Raw genomic sequence first — 18,520 nt, forward strand, 5'->3', positions numbered from 1 at the left:
AGAAGAGTCAACACTAACTAGACTCAGAGGGTTACAGAGGAAAAGGAACAGGAAGAGGAAATGGTGAAGTACACGAGGGGGCCCATCAGGGTTAGTAACCAGAGGGAGTAGAAAGGGAGATTTAGAGGTATATAACATCAAGATACATTGTATAGAAGTATGAAATTGTCAAATAATAGATAAAGATATTCAAAAGTAAAGAATGAAGTGCACCATTGAGGCGCAACTGAGAAGTGAGCTTTGAGAGTTGACATGAGAATCAAAACCAGGAGTGAGAGGTGACATTTTTTTCTGTGACTGGGTCATGGTGGTTTGAGTGAGAATGGCCCCCATAGCCTCATGATTGAATACTTGACCCCCAGCTAGAGGAACTCTTTGGGACGGATAAAAAGTTGTGGCCTTGTTAGAAGTGTGGCCTTATTGGAGATGTGTCATTGGGAGTGAGCTTGGAGGCTTCAGAAGTGCACCCAGTCTCTCTCTCTCTCTCTCTCTCTCTCTCTCTCTCTCTCTCTCTCTCTCTCTGCCTGCCACCTTTGGGTCAGGATGTAAATTCTCAGGTGTTCCTGTAGCACCATATCTGCCTACTTCTCACTACGATGATCATGAGCCAGCCCTTTAAAACTGTGAGCAAGCCTTAAATGTTTTCTCTTATAAGAATTGTTTTAGTCATGGTGTCTCATCACAGCAATAGAATATTTAAGAATATGCATGTGTGCCTACATGAGTTCCCGGGCCCCACATGCATGCAAATACTTAGCTACCCATCTCTTATAAACAAACTAAAACAGCCAAATTGATAGTGAAAAAGCAGAAAAGAAAGATTTATTTACTATGGTCATGTTGGAAAGACAAACAAGGAGAGCCAATGACCCCCCCAAGTCCACATTTGGGGTTCTGAGGTGAGTTTAAGGTTTAAGTAGGGGCCATAATTATGCATATCTAAGTAGTTCTTGCCCAGGCATGGTCATGACCAAAATTGACTCATCAGTGCTCTCCTGTAAGGTGGTCAAACAGGTTATAAATATCTATCCTGAAGAATTTTCCTATCTGGCCAGAGCCTTAGGCTCCCTCTTCTTCTAGCATGAGATTCTGAGAGTTCATTGTCTTGATACCCTCTTAGTCAGACTGAGGGGCCAGATATCTCTTTAGAACATCACATCTCTGCCAGGCTAGTCACAAGAGGACTTTGAGAAAGAGAAAGAAATATTGTGGGAGTAGAAGGAGGACAAGGAAGGCTAATGTGAAGGTAAATATGACCAAAGTACATTGTCTATATTTATGAAGATATTATCATGAAATCCATTATCTTACGCAATTAATAGATACTAGGAAAAGTAACATTTTTCTAAGGACAAGGAAACAAATCAGTATGAAACAGAATGCACCCACAACCATCATCCTAATGAGTTTCAACAGCCATGTGAGAGCCAAAATCCTTACCTATAGGCCTGGCCCAGCACAGCTGTGTATCTGTACTGGTTAGTTTTATATCAACTTGACACAGGTTAGCTAGAGTTATCTGAAAGGAGGTAACCTCAACTGAGAAAACTCATCCATAAAATCTGGCTGTATGGCATTTTCTTAATTAGTAATTGATGGAGAAGGACCCAGCCATGGTGAGTGGTGCCATCCCTGCACAGATGGTCCTGGGCTCTATATGAAAGCAGGTTGAGCAAGTCACAAGGAACAAACCAGTAAGCAGCATCTCTCCATGGCCCCTGTGGCAGCTCCTGCCTCCAGGTTCCTTCCTTGGCTTCCTTCAGTGGACTGTGATTCAAGATATGTAAGCCAAATAAACCCTTTCCTCCATAAGTTGCTTTGGTCATGGTGTTTCATTACAGCAATAATAATCCTAGTTAAGACAGTATCTCTAGAGCTGGAGAGATGGCTCAACAGTTAAGAGCACTGCCTGCTCATCCAGATCCTGACTTCTATTCCCAGCAACCACATGGTGACTCACAACCATCTGTAGTGGAATTTGATGCCCTCTTCTGACATAAAGTTGTATATTCAGATAGAGCACTCAAATATAAATAAATAAACCTAAAAAAAAAAAAAAGCAGTAGCTTTGAGATGGATATTTAGTCTAGTCTGAATTCAGCAGACTGCAATCAAGCCACTGAATTCCTCTGGTAAACAAAAAAGGAATCAGGGCCAGAAAGGTGACTCAGTGGGTAAAAGCACTTAACTGCTAAACCTGACCTTCGATCCCTGAGACCAAACTCCCGCAAGTTCTTCTCTGACCTCCACGTTATAAGATTCTATTTTTTAAATTATGTGTTTATGTAGGTGGAAGGGCCTGTGCATGTGTGTGTGTAGGTGCCCTCAGAGGCCAGAAGAGAGTGTCAGAGTCCCTAGATCTGGTGGAGTTGCAGAAGGTTGTTAGCTACCAGATATAAGTGCTGGGAATGGAACTCAGTTCCCCTACAAAAGCAGTACTGAGTCATCTCAGCCACTGATTAAAAAACAAAGAGAAAACTGACATGGGTTCAGCTTCCTTCTTATGTTTAGAAGTCACCACTTAGCAGCAAGCATCCTGGCCCTCTGGCTTTTTCTTAAACACATGCACATACAAGCAACACTAAATGGGTGAGAGAATAACAATAATAATTTTAAATGAAGTCCTGGGAGCTGAAGAGATGGCTGGGAGGTTAAGAGCACTGGCTGCTCTTCCAGAGGTCCTGAGTTCAATTCCCAGCAACCCCATGGCAGCTCATAACCATCTATAATGATATCTGATGCCCTCCTCTGGCCTTCAGGCATACATCCAGGCAGAACACTGTATACATAGTAAATAAATCTAATTTTTTAAAAAGTCATAAATTTTAGAGGGAGGATTGTAATGGGGAGAAGGAGGACTGTAAAGGATATAAATACAGCACTCATGTATGAAATTCTCAATAACTGAAATTAAAATTAAAAACAAGGGAAAAATAAAACATGGACCAAGCAAAGGGTAATGGTTGAGTACAGAATGTGCTCCAAGTTAGCATTTGGTTTGGTGATGGTAGCAGCTTAGGTTTTGGTTCTTGTCTTTTTGTTTGTTGGTTTTTGTTGTTGTTCGCTTTGGTTGATTGTCGTGGACATTTTCCTTTCTTTTATTTTGTGACTGTTATCTAAGAGGCCATCGTTTTAGTTTCTGTAGCTTGCACTGAAAATCCAGTGTGGTAGGAGAGTTAAGTTCACAGTGGTCATTGCTGAAAAAGGCTCCTTTAAGATATACAAGTGGGGTTCTGGAGACCAAAATGGAATCAATCAGCCATAAAATTAGCAAAGGAAGTTTATGCGAGCAGGAAAGATTCTAGACTTTGAGGTGAGAAAAGATCTTAGAATGTCCAAAGAGCTAGGGAGTATTGAGTATTTTAATCTTTTTGGTGCAATAAAAACTGGAATTTTTTAAGGTATAAGTATACCGGTGCATGAATACCTCATGTATCTGTCCAGATGTCTTCTCCACCATTTTTCGAGTGGATTTCGAGAGATTACAATCTTACCACCAAGCCAGCTTTTGCATGTGTTCATGTGGGTTCTGGAAATCAAACTCAGGGCCTGTGCTTGGAAGGCAAGCACTTTAACTGAGCCATCTCCCTACCCCCAGGAATTGTATTCTTAATTCAGTTTTTTGACTGGTCATTCCAAGAGTATAAAAAGCATAATGGGGATTGGGGGGGGGGGGAACCAATGGCTTGGCTGAAGGTACTCAATGCTAAACCTGATGAGTTTGATCTTAGAACCCACATGACGGAGCAAACTAACACACACACGCTGCATATTTATGGCATTCGAGTATACTTCAAGACTACTGATACTAGTATTAGTACTGTTCATGGATCCCTTAGGATTTTCAACATGCAAGACCGTGTCATCTGCTAGTAGGGATAGGTTAACTGACATGTCTCCAAAATCAAGAGAAACAACGAAAGGAACTCCATAAAAGAGGCTTCCTAGCAGAATTTCCAGGTATGATCCTGGCTCTCCAGTTTGCTGTTCCCCTCCCCCACCCTGGAACACAATCTGCGTGCTTGTCCTCGTTGCCATGGTGAGGGAAGCTCAGGGTGCACTCATTCTAGCAACCAGGAAAGAGTGAAGTGTGGTTAGGGGTGGGTGGACCCCTGCCCATTCAGCAAGACGATCCCGGGCCAGATCCGGGTACCGAGTTAGGGACCATGCCTGTGTTGCTCCCCTCCACGGACCGCAGCAAGGACTCGCGAGTAGGGGCTCCAGAATGGCGCCAGGCGGCCCAGGCCACGTCTCGCAAGGCGCACCTTCTGACCGATCGCTGCGGACAGGAGGCGGTGACAATGTGGCAGCCCAAAGACAGTGTGCTGGACCCGAACGTGGCTCACCACCTGGGCCGCGCCGCCTACATGGAGCCCTGGCGCTTTCGCGTGGAGATGCTGAAAGGCGGCGGCACCCTGGAGAAGCCACCGCCGGGAGAAGGCGTCACTCTGTGGAAAGGGAAGATGAAGCCCCCAGCCTGGTACGCGCGCCTACCGCTGCCTATGCACCGCGACGCTCATGCCCAGCAGACCGCCGAGGTGGTGCACGCGCACGCGCGCGGGGCGCGCCTCACCGCCGCCCGCCTGGGCCGCGCGCAGCACCAGATCAATGGGCAGCTGCGGCTGCTCCTGCGCCAGCGCGAGGCCAGCGATCGCAGGCTCAGCGAAGTGCGCAAGGGCCTGCTCATCAACCAGCAGAGCGTCAAGCTGCGGGGCTACCGACCCAAGTCCGAGAAGGTGCGAACTTCACCGCCACCACACAAGAGGCAGAGGCTGATGCTTCCTTCCTCAGACAGACAACACCTCCCATGCTCCATCTCCAGCGAGGACACCCCCAGGATAGGGTGGCTAGGCCTCCAAGTTCCAAAGCCTGAGAGCCAACCCCCCCCAAAAAAAAAAGTGTTACCGAAATTGGAGTCACAATTTGTGCCCCAAGAAACCAAGTTTGGCCACCGTTCTCTGTAAGCCAATTAGAACAGCTAAATTAATAGTAAAATCAGGGTTATTTAATCAATGAGGCCACATCGAGTAAAGGGCCAAAGAGATCCATTCAGTGACCCTCTTCCGTCCATCTTCATGGTCCTCATCGAGATTAAAGTTTAAAGTGAGAGCCACAATTCCCACATCTAAGCAGTCTGAGTCAAGGCATGTTCTTGTCAGTCACTGACATTTTGACTCAGTCTCTCCAGCAAGGTTGTCTGACTGGCAGTCAGTACTGTATGAAATCCCTTTTTGGGATCAAAGTTCCTCCTCCGGTAGCACCAGGCCTTTTCCTTCTCCCAGCATGAGATATGTGGGGTGAATTCCAGTTTTCTGGGGTTCAATGATAGGTTAAAGGACATTAGTGTCCCTTTAGAATATCTCCGTTCCAGTCAGGCTTACAAAATGATAAAATCCCCAGCCCTTTTCACCAGTAGACAAACTATTACAAATCCCCCCTGAGTCACGTTGTATGAAAATCAAGGAGGAAAATTCACAGCCCCAAGCCTGAATATCAAGTCACCTCTACCCCTGCTCCAACATTTCCCCGGACCCACACGGTCTGCCTCAGCCACGAAGCCACGAGGCCCCAACTTCAAGGGAGAAAGACCCTCAGATCCAGCTAAGGAGGCACTTGGTGATGCCCTGGGTCTCAAACCAGATGAACCAAATGCCACACAAAACGGAAAATAAAACTCAGCCCTGAGCTAGGTAGATAGATCAGTAAGAACCCTTCCGGTCGGAAACATGAGGACCTAAGTTTGAATCCTCAGCATCCACAGAAAAGCCAGGCAGAGAGTGCCTGGAGCCTCAACACTGAGGGTTGGAGGAAGGTGGTATCCACGGAGCCTGCCCAAACATCAAACTTTAAAGTCAGCAAACAGCCCATGCATCAAGTCATAGACAATTGATTTAAAAAAGAAAGAAGAAAGGCTCTCCTAAATCCCTGCACCAGAGGGCCTCCTGGAGAAAAATCAATTCTTCTTTCTCTGTGAGAAACACCCACCCCCACCCCCAACCCCACTCCCACCCCCACCCCCAAAAGGGAGTGGAACTCCTCCAGCTGCAAGTTCCAAACTCAGCAGCTCACAAGGATGTGATGTCCTTTCTACTATGAAAAATAAAAACCCCCTCCAGCCTTCTGAGAGTAATTCTCCACTTGTCTTCTAGATCCCAGACAAGGCTGACAGCATGCTTGCCTGGGAGAAGGAGGAGCTGAAGTCCATGAAGAGAAAAATGGAAAAAGACATGGAAAAATCAGAGACCTTGCTCAAGGTTAGGGGGGGTGGGTACCTAGAGAGGGACACCTGGATGCCTAATGCACAAATTGCTCTGACCTAAGTGGGGAACATACTCAAAGTATGTTGTGTACAATTACAAAAATGTCACAATGAAACCCATTGTATAAAATTAGTATATGCTAATAAAAAAAAAACTTTCTTTTTATTTTGTTTTGTTTTTCCAGACAGGGATTCTCTGTGTAGCCCCGGCTGTCTTGGAACTCACTCTGTAGACCAGGATGGCCTTGAACTCAGAGATCTGCCTGCCTCTGCCTCCCAAGTGCTGGGATTAAAGGTGTGCTCCACCACTGCCCAGCAATAAAAATTTTTTTTTTCTTTTAAAAACCACAGCAAATAAATAAATAGTCCTCTTAATTCTCAGGTGCTAGTCATTCCTGTCTCCAGATTTCTCTAGATGGAAACAAGATCTAGCCAATTTGTCCCTGTGAGCCAAACCCATGCTCAGCACTCTCCGGCACACAGTAGGGACTGGATAAATATTTGGATCCGTGTAGGGAAGACATTTTCTTTTTGAAGTACCAAGATGAAGCACACTGCATTATATCACAGGATTATCTTTTGATTGTTTTAAATGGTGTGTGTATTCAAAGGAGAGGTTGTACATGTTGTGCGGGTGCCGGTGGAAGCCAACAGTATCCATTGTTCATGGAGCTGGAACAACAGACTGTTGTGAGCTGCCCAGTGAGGGTTCTCACCTTCCATTATATATATATGCATCCTAGGTATCAAACTCAAGACATCAGGATTAGCTGCAGTCTCCTTTACCTGAAGAGCCATATTATGAGCCCTGAGTAGGCTTTCTTCGTTATCACATGACAATGCCTTCACCCTTGTGTTCTGTATACCCACTCCTAACTACTCAAGAAAGCCACCAGAACCAGTGTGCCCAGGAATAGGCTTGTAACTGTGCCCTGATTAAAATAAATAAATAAATAAATAAATAAATAAATAAATAAATAGGGGGTTGGAGAGATGGCTCAGTGGTTAAGAGAACTGACTATGCTCTTCCAGAGGTCCTGAGTTCAATTCCCAGCAACCACATGGTGGCTCCCAACCATCTCTAATGGGATCTGATTCCCTATTCTGTCATTTCATGCGTACATGCAGACAGGGCACTCATATACATAAATAAGTCTTTTTTTTTTTAAGGTTTAAATAAATAAAAAACCAAATAGGCCACCAGTCTATGGGCTGCAGCTTGTTATTCCCACCCCCCCCCCAAAAAAAAAAAAAAAAACAAATTCAGAGGCACCAGGAAAACACAAGGACTGAAGGACTCTCTAGCAACTAGGGAAGATGTGTGTTTCCAAGGACATATACATATGCAAAGGGCTTCTATTTTGATGAAGTTGGGTTTCCCTATAACAATGAGCTGTGTCAGCTTAGAGGCCCAAGTGCTTTGTGATGGGTTTGGCCCTGCCCCTGAACTTCCAAACTGACTCTCTGCCTTCTTTCTCTGGCTCTCAGGCTCTGGCCTCCTGTCGGGACACTCTGGACTTCTACTGTCAGGAAAGACTTCAAGCTGTGGAGCTCATGAACCAGCCGCTGGACAAGGTTCTGGAGCAGGCTGGTCGCCACTCATGGGTGGACATCACCCGACCCCCAACTCCGAGAACTCAAGGCCAGAAAACGCCTCCCCCTGACCCGGTGGGCACATACACACCAGGTAGGCACCACAGGAAGGTGTCTGCTAAGCCTACAGCTCCCTTAACTAGCTCTTCTTGAGTCTACAGCCTTGCTTGTTCACTTTCCCAGGGCACTTGCTCCAACACCCATACATTCACAAGTTCTACTTCAAAAGAAGCCAATTCAAAGCACACTTTAAGCTATCCTCACTTACTGCCCTTCCCTGGGCTTTCTCCCAATCCTTCACCCATGGCCCACCACCATCACAGAGGGGAAAGCAGGGAAGAGCAGGAGGACAGACAGAGATAATCTGTGGTCCCTGCGTAAATCCTGTGCTTTCACAGCCTGTGCTAAAGCCTTGTTTGAAGCCAAGCGCTTGTTGATGGAGTCCAAGGACACTTTAGCAGAGCTGGCAAAGAACGAGGTGGACATTCAAAATCAACAACAGCAGATCAGCGACCTCGTATGTGCTTCACTAGCACAGAAGATGCGTGAGACCTTGGAGCTGAAGGTGCCCACCTGGCCTGGAGAGACCCCAGGGCGTGGCTGCTGCTGATGTGGGTGGGGAAGGAGGGGACAATGGCCCAGTATGAGATCCCTGTGGCCCCCCATCTGCAGGAAAGAATGACCATGACTTTAGGGCTAATGAGGGGAACTATCCACCGGTGCATGAAATTCAATCAAGAGATGTATGTCACCAGGGGCCTTATCAAGGTAAGGTTTGAAGCAGAGTAATCTATGAGGAGGGAGCGTGGAGGGCACGTATGGCGTAGGCTCGGCCTCACTGCTCCCTACAACAAACTCTGCCAGGGTCCTCTGTTGAAAAGAAACCTGGAGGCTCGAGAGAAACTAAACAGACCCTTGGTTCGCATGTATCAGAGACACGTGGGCACCCAGCTCCCAGAGGCTACGCACCTTGCCCAGGTATGTACCCTTCATGTTCCCCTCGGGTGCACCATGTCCTTGTAGCTGCTCCCTGCAGGCCTGCCTCTGACAGGTAGCTTTTCAAGCCGGCCGGGTTGCTGGGCCACACATTCAAGATTTGACCCTCCCACAGCCCAGCTCTGCAACATACGTTGTTCAGATGTGTTCCACCATTCCTGGAGCGTCCTGCTGTAAGAGCATCCCCTCCCTCAGGCACCTCGGCCATTGTGTTTACGTTTTGTTTGGTTGTTTTTCACGAAAACCTGGGCCGGCTTTTTTCCTGGAATCCCTGCAACGGAGACCTACCTCCTCAACTATGCTTTTTCAAAAGTGGGGCCTTTTCAGGTGCATGCCTGGTCCAACTGTTAACACCTGTGTCCTGCATAGAATTCTGACTGTCTTCAGGTCTACTCTACACTCATGACTGCCCCACGTAGCACCAGCTCAAGGCTCTGGGTTGGCTCGCCTGTCTTCCAGCACTGTCCACTCCCTTCCCAGCACAGCCCCTCCCTCCCCAACACCAACCAACTTTTCCCGTGCTAAGTCTCCTCAGCATGACCCCACTCACACACCCCTCCCCTTACCAATACCGGCCCTCCTTCCCAGTGCGGCTCTGCCCTACCTTGGAACAGGTACACCTCTCCCAAACAATGGCCCCACCTCTTCCCGCGCTGCCTCTACCCTCCCACAAAGACTTTGCTAGCTCCACTACTTCCTAAAAGTCCCACCCCCTGCCCAGAATGCCCACCCCCCCTCTCCAGAGCAGCTGTGCCCCTTCTCCACAAGGCTTGAACCTCCATAGCACAGACCTGCTACCCTGTCCCTTTTAAAGCACCATCCCTTCTCTGCAAAGCCCCTTGCTCCTTTGCCAGGACCTGCCCCTCCCAGCTCAGCCTGGTCACCTCCTAGCCCAGGCCCCGCCCTACCCCAGCAAGATCGCTACCCCTTTCCTCTCCAGGGTACTGACAAGCTGATGCGCCACAACTTGCACATGGAAAAGAATTTAGAAGCGCTCCGAACAACACACGACAACCTCGCCTGGAGCCTCAACTGCAAAAAGATAGGGCATGACGTTGATTACGATGTGGTGCGCCTGCGCCTGCGCCAGCGCCACCCGCATGTATGCTATGAGCAAGCACAGCGCCTGGTTAATGACTGGGACCTTTGCACGCCACCGCGCAGCGGAACCGGTACTACCCTCAAGTGACTACAGCTGGCCTTGGGCTCAGGAGACTGGAGAGAAGTCCCCAGCTAGATGGCCCTCCCTCCCCTCTGACTCACCTTCCCTCCAAACGCCCTCTAGCAGAACTATAATTAAAGATATTGTCACTTGTTAGGCACCTACTGATCATACCATAAAACCTAATGTGTACTTGCTGTCAAATTGTTAGAATTCAGATCCCAAGACCCCGGTTTCAAACTGTGTGGCTTTGGGCCACACACTGCCTTTCTCTGACCTCTGTCTCTCAAGCTTGTAAAATGAACATTACAGTGCCTATTTTGAAAGGTTGTGGTAAGAACAGATGCTAGAGAGCCTGCCCTCTTAGCAGAATGCCTCTGATCTCTGCTTCTATGCTCACCCTACAATAAATATCTGAACCAGGCAGGTGGCAGCTGATAAGATCACTGCCCTTATGAAGCTCACAAACCCATTTCCTTCAGCCAGCAGTGTTCTTTAAAGCCACTCACTAGGAGACCTGTTCACATCCTGTCATAACTCAGTTCTGGTAACCTTGAACACCAGCAAAAAACTCTACAATCTGTTCTCCCTGGATCCTAGGGCCTAGGATACAAAGGCAAGGGCAAGAGTGATTATTGTAGTCACATTGGAGAATCTGAATACATGTCAACTTGAAAAGAGTCTCAGGACTCCTAAGGCTCAAACTTCTACATCAGCACCTTTCAGGCTTGACCTGCAACCAATCAGGAAGGAGCCCACTCACCAGAAGCGAATTGTGGGGAGGGTTTGTTTACTTTTTGTTTGTTTATGTGTATTTGTTTTGGGAGGTCTGTGTGCGTGCATGTGGGTGCTGTTGACCACAGAAGCCAGAGGAGGGCGGCAGATACCTAGAGCTGTAGTTACAGGGTGTTGGGAACTGCCCTTTGCTGATGCTGGGAGCTGAGAACTGAATCCCTGCCCTCTGCAAGTACAGTATACACTCTTAGCCACTAGCCCTCTCTCCAGCCCCAACCCAAGGGAACTTAGGAAAGACAAGATGGTTGAACATAATCAGATTCCATATTTGTGTGTTCCGATCTTGGCTAAGAAAAATCTTGTAGCCGTCAATCAACGCTTGTGATGTTTTTGTGGTCGTTTGTAGTCACAGGGCAGTGATAGTCACAGGGCAGTGAAACATGGGTTCAGCCTTTCTGACTTGCCACAGGCTGGCCTAGCAGAAACAAAGCAGGAGAGGCCCTGCATACTTGCTTCAGCCCTAACTGGGAGCAAGTGTCCTCCTGGCGTTTACTTAGCACCCTGCGTTTTGCACTCCTCCTCCTTTCAGTTCATGGTGTCCTTGTATCGGATGCCCTCCAGGGTAGTTCACAAACATTGTCTAAGATCCCTAAGTGAAAAAAGGTCATGATGTGTCTTGTAGAAAAACATGCTGCGAGGTGTGTTGGCACAGATCTGTCATCCCAGCATCTTGAGGTTCATCCTCAGCTACACAGTAAGCTCAAGGCCAGCCGGGGCAATGACAAACCTTCCTTCAAAAATAAACAACAAACAAACACACAAGGAGGCTAGACTAAACAGCATCTTTATCACTCCCTCTAAGGCCCAGAGAACATTGAGGAGGAGAAGGTAGGAAGAGTGTAAGAGTCAGAAGGTGAATGGCTAAAGATTACCATCTCTGGACAGGACAGATGCAATCACAGACTTGTATCAGCTGAGGCAGCCTGCAGCTGGGCCTAGGGAAGACTGAGCCCAACAGCCAGGTATGGATGGGGCCTCCTGCCATTCACAGGGCCTCCTCTTCGCTGGTGGCTACTGATAGATCCAGGAAGAAAGTCGGTGTCTTAGATTGAGTTCCCACTGTAAACGCACCAGGCACCAGTGGATTGTTCTAAGCCAATGGTCACACAGACATCCCTAGTTAAACTCAGTGGGTAACAAAGCAAAAAAGACATCAGTCTGCAAAAGGATAGGGATGAGAGGGAGACAACCCGGGGAGGCAGGGAATCAGAATGTGTCATATACATGAATGAGATTACCAAAGGACAAACTTAATAGCAGGAGAGGCTAGAAAGAGGTCTCAGTCAGAAATGTAAGGACCTGAGTTCAGATCCCCAACACCCAAATCAAAGCCAGGCCTGGCAATTAACATCAGAGCTGGGGGACCTAAGCAGACTCATCCCTGGGGCTTGCTGGCCAGCCTGTCCTAATAAATAGGTAAGCTCCAGGTTCATCAAGAAACTCTGTCTCAAAAAAATTAAATAATGTGGAGAGTGGCACAGGAAGCCAACCTCCGACCTCCACATATACACATGTACACATGAGCAGTACATGCACACACATATGTTTATATACACTCTACCTCACAAACACACACAAAAATTAAAAATAAAAATATTGACTCCTCATATAAGCTCCATTTAGGCTCGCATTACAATGTTGTTTACTGTAAATGCATTAACAATAGCTACGTCCTAAATAAAGTACCTTTAAATGGAAGCAGCTGAAAACAAGGTCGGGTGTGGATTCTTCTATTCAAATGTGGTCAGAAGTTCACAGGAAGCTCATCTTTCGTTTCCCAAAAGAGCCAGCATGCACAGATTCAGTGCCCTAGGAAGCTTTCTAAAGTGTAGCTAGGGTGACTAATTTTACAAAGGTGTGAATTTTGTGCCAGAAGACATCTGGTGATGGTGCAGTACCAACCTGCTATTAACTGCTGGGGTTTTTCCGCTGGTGGGTTTCAAGGACCCGAAACAAGAAGCTGTTAGGATATTCTGCAGGGTAAACCTCACTGGCTGCTGTTCCCTATAGGTAGAACCACTTGAGTTTTTGTTTTTGTTTTAAGCTATGGCACTTCCTTCCCTGCACACAGGTCTGTTTGTTGATTCTCAGACGTTATCCTCATGGATGCAAATGAATTTTTTGCAAGTGATGCCTTGCCCCAAGGGTTGTAGGCTACTACCCTCATCCTTGCTGACACAGCCCCATTTTGTCACCTCACCTTACACAATCTTCCCACGCAGCAGCATTTGCACAATCCCACTGCAGCTTTGGAGGTATCAGCTGAGTCTCAGGGGTGAGTTCCAGGAACTCAGCGAGACACTTTGTCTGGGAGGCCATAAGGTGGTGTCAAATCCACACTTTAAGAAAGAATAAGCTTGGAGGCTGTGATGAGGGTCAGCCATGCCACTCAGCAAGTACAGGGCTCAGTCTGACTTGCAATCACTGTCGACACTGTCAACAAAAACAAGGGAGACAAGAACAAGAGTTGGCCAGCAGTTGTCAGTGAAAAAGCTTCCACACAACAAAGGGAGTCATCAACAGAGTGCAGAGAGGCCTCCCAGATGAGAGAGAATTTTTGTTCCATCTGATTGAGGAGTAGGCAAATGTCTCCAGCAGCAGTTCTTATCCTGTGGATGGTAATGACCCTTTCACAGTGTTGCCGAAGACCACCGGAAAACACAGCTATTTATTACAATTTGTAACTGTAGCTAAATCACAGTAGCAACAAAATAATTTTGAGTTCACTACAACATGAACTGTATTAAAGGGTCACAGCATTAGGAAGGTTGAGGACCATTGCTCCAGAATGTACATAGAACTGAACAATCTTAACCAAAACAGGTACCCCAAAGTGAAATTGGGAAATGAACTAGAGATGCCTCTCAAAAGAAGAAACAGTCCAGGACTGATGGGAGATGTCATTCTGTAAATAAATTTCTCATACTGGTTAATGAGTAAAGCACTGTTGGATACTAGAAAAGCAAGACAGGTGGGACTAGGAGACAAGGAGGAAAGAGGAAGTAGTAAGGAGGAGTCAAGATGGAGAGAGCGGGGAGAGCACAACGCCAGCTGGCTCCCCGGTAAGATGAAACCACGTGGAAATACATAGATTAACAGAAATGGGTTAATACTTAAGACAGAGCTAGCTGATAAGACATTAGTACCTGACCAACAGAATTATATCAAATACAGAGTCTCTGTGCATTATTTGGGGCTGGCGCAGCGGCGGGACAAGACCAGCAGCAGGTGGGAAAAACATACTCGTTACACAGGACTGCAAGTCTGACCCTCTATTCTGGACATGCCGGGCTCACTTGTTCAGTGGCCCTATTAATCTCACTTTGAAGTATCTGCTAGGTCAGGAGAGATGACTCACTGTTTAAAGCATGACACACACTTGTGTAAGTTTCCTCTAAGGTTAAAATATTCCATTTTGGAGGGAAACCTCTTAAGACATGGGATGTGCTGGGCAGTGGTGGTGCACGCCTTTGATCCCAGCACTTGAGAGAGGCAGGCAGATCTCTGAGTTTGAGGCCAGCCTGGTCTATAGCATGATTTCCAGGACAGGAGCCAAAGCTACACAGAGAAACCAAAAAAAAAAAAGATGTAAAGTCAATGTGAAACATGTTCATGTTCATTTATGACAGTGTTTGCAAGGAGGTGAAACAATAGATTGTACTGGGGGGAGCGGGAGGCATACTGTATTCTAAAGGGACATTCCATAAAGACAGACTTACACAACTCAAAATAACTTCAAGAGGTTCCTGCAACTGAGCTAATTCACTAGTTCCCTCCCCTCTGCAATATATATAAGCATGAAAGACTGCCTAGAGTCACTCTCAGAGAAGCCAGGCTTCCTGGAAAGGGCATCCCTTAACCTGCTGAGCGGCTGCCGACTTCTGCACTGTGCCCCCAGGTTATCAGGGGCCGCAGACTGCACTGTGATCCAGGTTCCAGCTCTCATACTGGGGAGGGCTTTGATGAAGCAGCTGTCTTTAAGTTGCTTTGGGTCCTGTAAGCAACCCCTCACCCATATTTTTATAAGTAACCCAAATAAAATTAATTGGTTCACCAAGTTAAACTTGTACTTTGGTTTGGTCTGTCCCTGGTTCCCTATCTGCAGTCAGCAGAAGTTTTTTCACATCTCCCCAAGAACAGTGTCACACACACACACACACACACACACACACACACACACATGCACGCATGCATGCACGTACACATGAAAATGAAAAGCAAAACAATACACTATTAAGCATGAGAAATATGTAGTTATTTTTTCTTGTTTATTTACTTGTTTGCTTACTTACATATTGAGACAGGATCTCACTACCTAGTCCAGGCTGGCTTTGAACTCAAAATCCTCCCACCTCAGCCTCCTTGTAATGAATATTACAAGTATTTGCTACTAGGCAGAGCAATTTTATCTACAAAGTATCCTATTGATTTTACTCTTGTATCCACCCATTTTTACTATTATCACTAAACACTTCAAACTTGGTAACTTTATAAAGGAAAATTATTTATTTAGTTCACACTTATAGAGACTCAAGGACACAGAAAATGGAGCCAGTCCAGCTCTGGTGAGGACCTATGATAAATAACATGAGAGCCCACCTGTGGTCTTTGAATGAGAATGGCCCCCATAGGCCCCATATACTGAGATGCACGGTCCCCAGTTAGTGCAAATATTTGGGAAGGATTAGGAGGTGTGGTTTTGTTGGAGGAGGAATGCCACTGGAGTGGGTGTTTTAAGGTTTCAAAAGCAAATTCCCAGTTATCATCCATGCTCTCTCCCACTCTGGAACTTGAGAATCAAATGTAAGCTCCCAGCTAATGCTTCAGCTGTCTACCAACTGCCATGTTCCACACATGGTGGTCATGGACATACCCTCTGAACAGGTAAGCCCCCAATAAACTCTTCTATACATTGTATTGGCCATGACACCTTAACATAGCAATACAAAAGGATCTAAGGTCCCATCACAGGCCAGAAACACAGGGATGGACTCAGGGTCAGGCTTGTTCTTGTAATAACTCTCACCAGAACTAAATCCTAGATCCACCCCCTCCCATGTCTCTCTCCTGAAATCATACCTTTTTGGTTAAACAGCCCACTGAAGCTAATTAGTGCTTTTCATACGTGCCTAGATCTGGTGGTAAGCTTCACCTATTAAAGATCTCCCAACTGTTAATACCTCCACATTAGAGACTAAGGGGCAAACCACACTCAAATCATAGATTCCTAATAATCCTAAATACATATGTTTTTCATCCTCATCTTCACCCTAACCCTCTTGATTTGTGGTCTATGCCACCATCAGCCTGGGTATTCCTATGAATCCTCCTGCTTGGCTGTCTGTAATAGTTTCTTTTCTGTTGCTATGATAATATACCATGATCAAAGGCAACTTACATTTTCAGAGCAATGGTTCACAAACTTCCTAATGCTTATGACACTTTAATACAGTTCCTCATGTTGCAGTGACCCCCAACCATAAAATTATTTTGTTGCAACTTTATAACTCTAAATTTGCTACTTTATGAATCATAATGTAAATATCTGATACTCAGGATATCTGATATTTGACCCTCCAAAGAGTTTGTGACCCACAGGTTGAGAACCACTGTTCCAGAGGGATAAGGTGTGTTCATAGTGGGGAGGCCATGGCAGCAGGAGCAGGAAGCTGACTGATGACATCTGTATCCACACATAGGAAGCTGGGAAAGGAAGACAATAGAAAGAGTATGAGGCTATAAATCCCCAAGCCTGCCCTTGGTGACACGCTTCCTAAAGGTTACACAACTTTCCCAAACAACACAACTGCCTGGGACCTATGTGTTCAAATGCATGAGAACCTGTGGAGGACATCTATTATTCAAAGCACAGGAGTGTCCATATGTGTCTCCAGCATTCTAGTCACCACTACCTGCTACAGAACCCATTACTCCTGGAACACATTTTTCTGTGCAGTTACCCTCTGCTCTTGCTCAGGCTCCTCCCCACTCCGTTTTGGACAATTCTCTCTTGACTTCAGGCATTTTCATTTCTGTAAGAGTTTGTTATTATAATAAAGTATGATGAATTTGGTACTTTTAAACTTTAGGAGGGTTCTAGTGTCAAAAAATCCGAAACATGTTTACTGGGCCTGGGGGAAATAGCCCAGTTAATAAAGTACTTGCATTGCAAACATGAGGACCAGAGTTTGATGGACAGTACTTACATAAAATGCCAGGCATGATGTATATACGTTTGACATGTCAGCTCTGGGGAAATGGATACAGGTGATTGCCAGGGGCCCATTGGGTGGCCAGTGTTGCCTAATCAGTGAGCCTCAGGTGTCATTGAAATACTCTGTCCCCACAAATCAAGATGGGGCTGCTGAGATGGTTCATTGAGTAAAAGAGCTTGCTACTCAATCCTGACAAACTGAGTTCAATTACCAGAACCCCAGTATGAGTAGAAGGAAATAATTGCCTCTACAAAATTGTCCTCTGACCTCCACATATACACCATGGCATATGATGCCCCCCAACACACACACACACACACACACACATACACACACACACACACACACACACACACAGACACAGCAAATGATAATAATAAAGACAAAAAGGATGGGAAAAGGGCAAGTTGATTCTGGTTTCCACAGGCAGGCACATGCCCACACATCCAGGTGCACTCAGATGTGTATGCAAGCAAGCACTCATGTGTATGTGTACACACACACACACACACCCCCCACACACACACGCACGCACACACAAATGAGTTTACCAGGCTGACTGTACAAACTCCTGCAGGTTGCAGAGAAAATGCATTTTCTGGACATTCCCAACTTCAAGAGGCCACCAGCCTTCCTTAGCTTGTGGCCTCTCCCATCTTCAAAGTCAGCTAGTTGTAACATCCTCTCTTTCTCTCTCTCTCTCTCTCTCTCTCTCTCTCTCTCTCTCTCTCTCTCTCTCTCTCTCTGTGTGTGTGTGTGTGTGTGTGTGTGTGTGTGTGTGTGTGTGTTTTCAAGACAGGATTTCTCTGTATAGTCCTGGCTGTCCTGGAACTCTAACTCAGTCTGTAGAACAAACTGGCTTCACACACAAAGATCCGCCTGCCTCCTCCTCTCAAGTACTGGGATTAAAGGCCTGCGCCACCACCCGGCTGTTCTCTCTCTCTCTCTCTCTCTCTCTCTCTCTCTCTCTCTCTCTCTCTCTCTCTCTCTCCTTCACACAGAGTCTGACTATGTTAGTCCAGGCTGACCTGAAACATATAAATTCCCCATGTATAATTCCACCAAAGCAATTATAGCATCACCTGTCACCAGGTTCCTTTCCACTAACAGCTATGTGACATGCACACCCCTTAAAAGTGCCCAAAGGAGTACAGCTCTCCCTCTCTTTTTCCTCTTTAGCCTCTTCTTGTCCCAATTCCCACATGACCTTTTGATCTTTTGCTCTCCCCTTCCCCCATTAAATATCTTGCACTAACTCCATTGCGCACAGCATGTTTGCTTGGTAGCATACCTTGCCAGGATGTGCCAAAAGGTACCCACTTCTCTCTCTCTCTCTCTCATTACACCCCTATCTTAGCCTCTGAGTGCCAGGGTGACAGGTGTGCACCACTATGCCTGTTGGTATCAGTTACATCTTTCACTCCCTACCTTCCTGTGACTGATCCTCTTGGCTATAGCATAAAAGGAGCCTTGAATTATTATTGGACTCACATGTGTAAT

At 46.3% G+C, this 18,520-nt stretch overlaps 1 protein-coding gene across 1 annotated transcript; it reads left to right on the plus strand.

Annotated features, from left to right (window-relative positions):
- The first annotated feature begins 4,156 nt into the window (after positions 1–4,156).
- On the plus strand, positions 4,157–10,037 carry Ccdc105 (coiled-coil domain containing 105). Its single transcript, XM_051177228.1, has 7 exons — positions 4,157–4,736; positions 6,150–6,254; positions 7,748–7,946; positions 8,251–8,417; positions 8,525–8,620; positions 8,717–8,830; positions 9,789–10,037. Exons 1-7 carry the CDS (start codon positions 4,167–4,169, stop codon positions 10,035–10,037), a joined length of 1,500 nt encoding a protein of 499 aa, XP_051033185.1. The 5' UTR covers positions 4,157–4,166.
- The last annotated feature ends 8,483 nt before the right edge of the window (positions 10,038–18,520 follow it).

This window comes from Phodopus roborovskii, unplaced genomic scaffold (genome assembly GCF_943737965.1).
Source record: "Phodopus roborovskii unplaced genomic scaffold, PHOROB, whole genome shotgun sequence".
Taxonomy (NCBI): domain Eukaryota; kingdom Metazoa; phylum Chordata; class Mammalia; order Rodentia; family Cricetidae; genus Phodopus; species Phodopus roborovskii.

Coding starts and splice junctions, on each gene's coding strand:
- Ccdc105 (XM_051177228.1), top strand. CDS start 4,167: ATGCCTGTGTTGCTCCCCTCCACGGACCGCAGCAAGGACTCGCGAGTA. Junction 4,737..6,149: donor ACCGACCCAAGTCCGAGAAG/GTGCGAACTTCA, acceptor CTTGTCTTCTAG/ATCCCAGACAAGGCTGACAG. Junction 8,418..8,524: donor GTGAGACCTTGGAGCTGAAG/GTGCCCACCTGG, acceptor CCCCATCTGCAG/GAAAGAATGACCATGACTTT.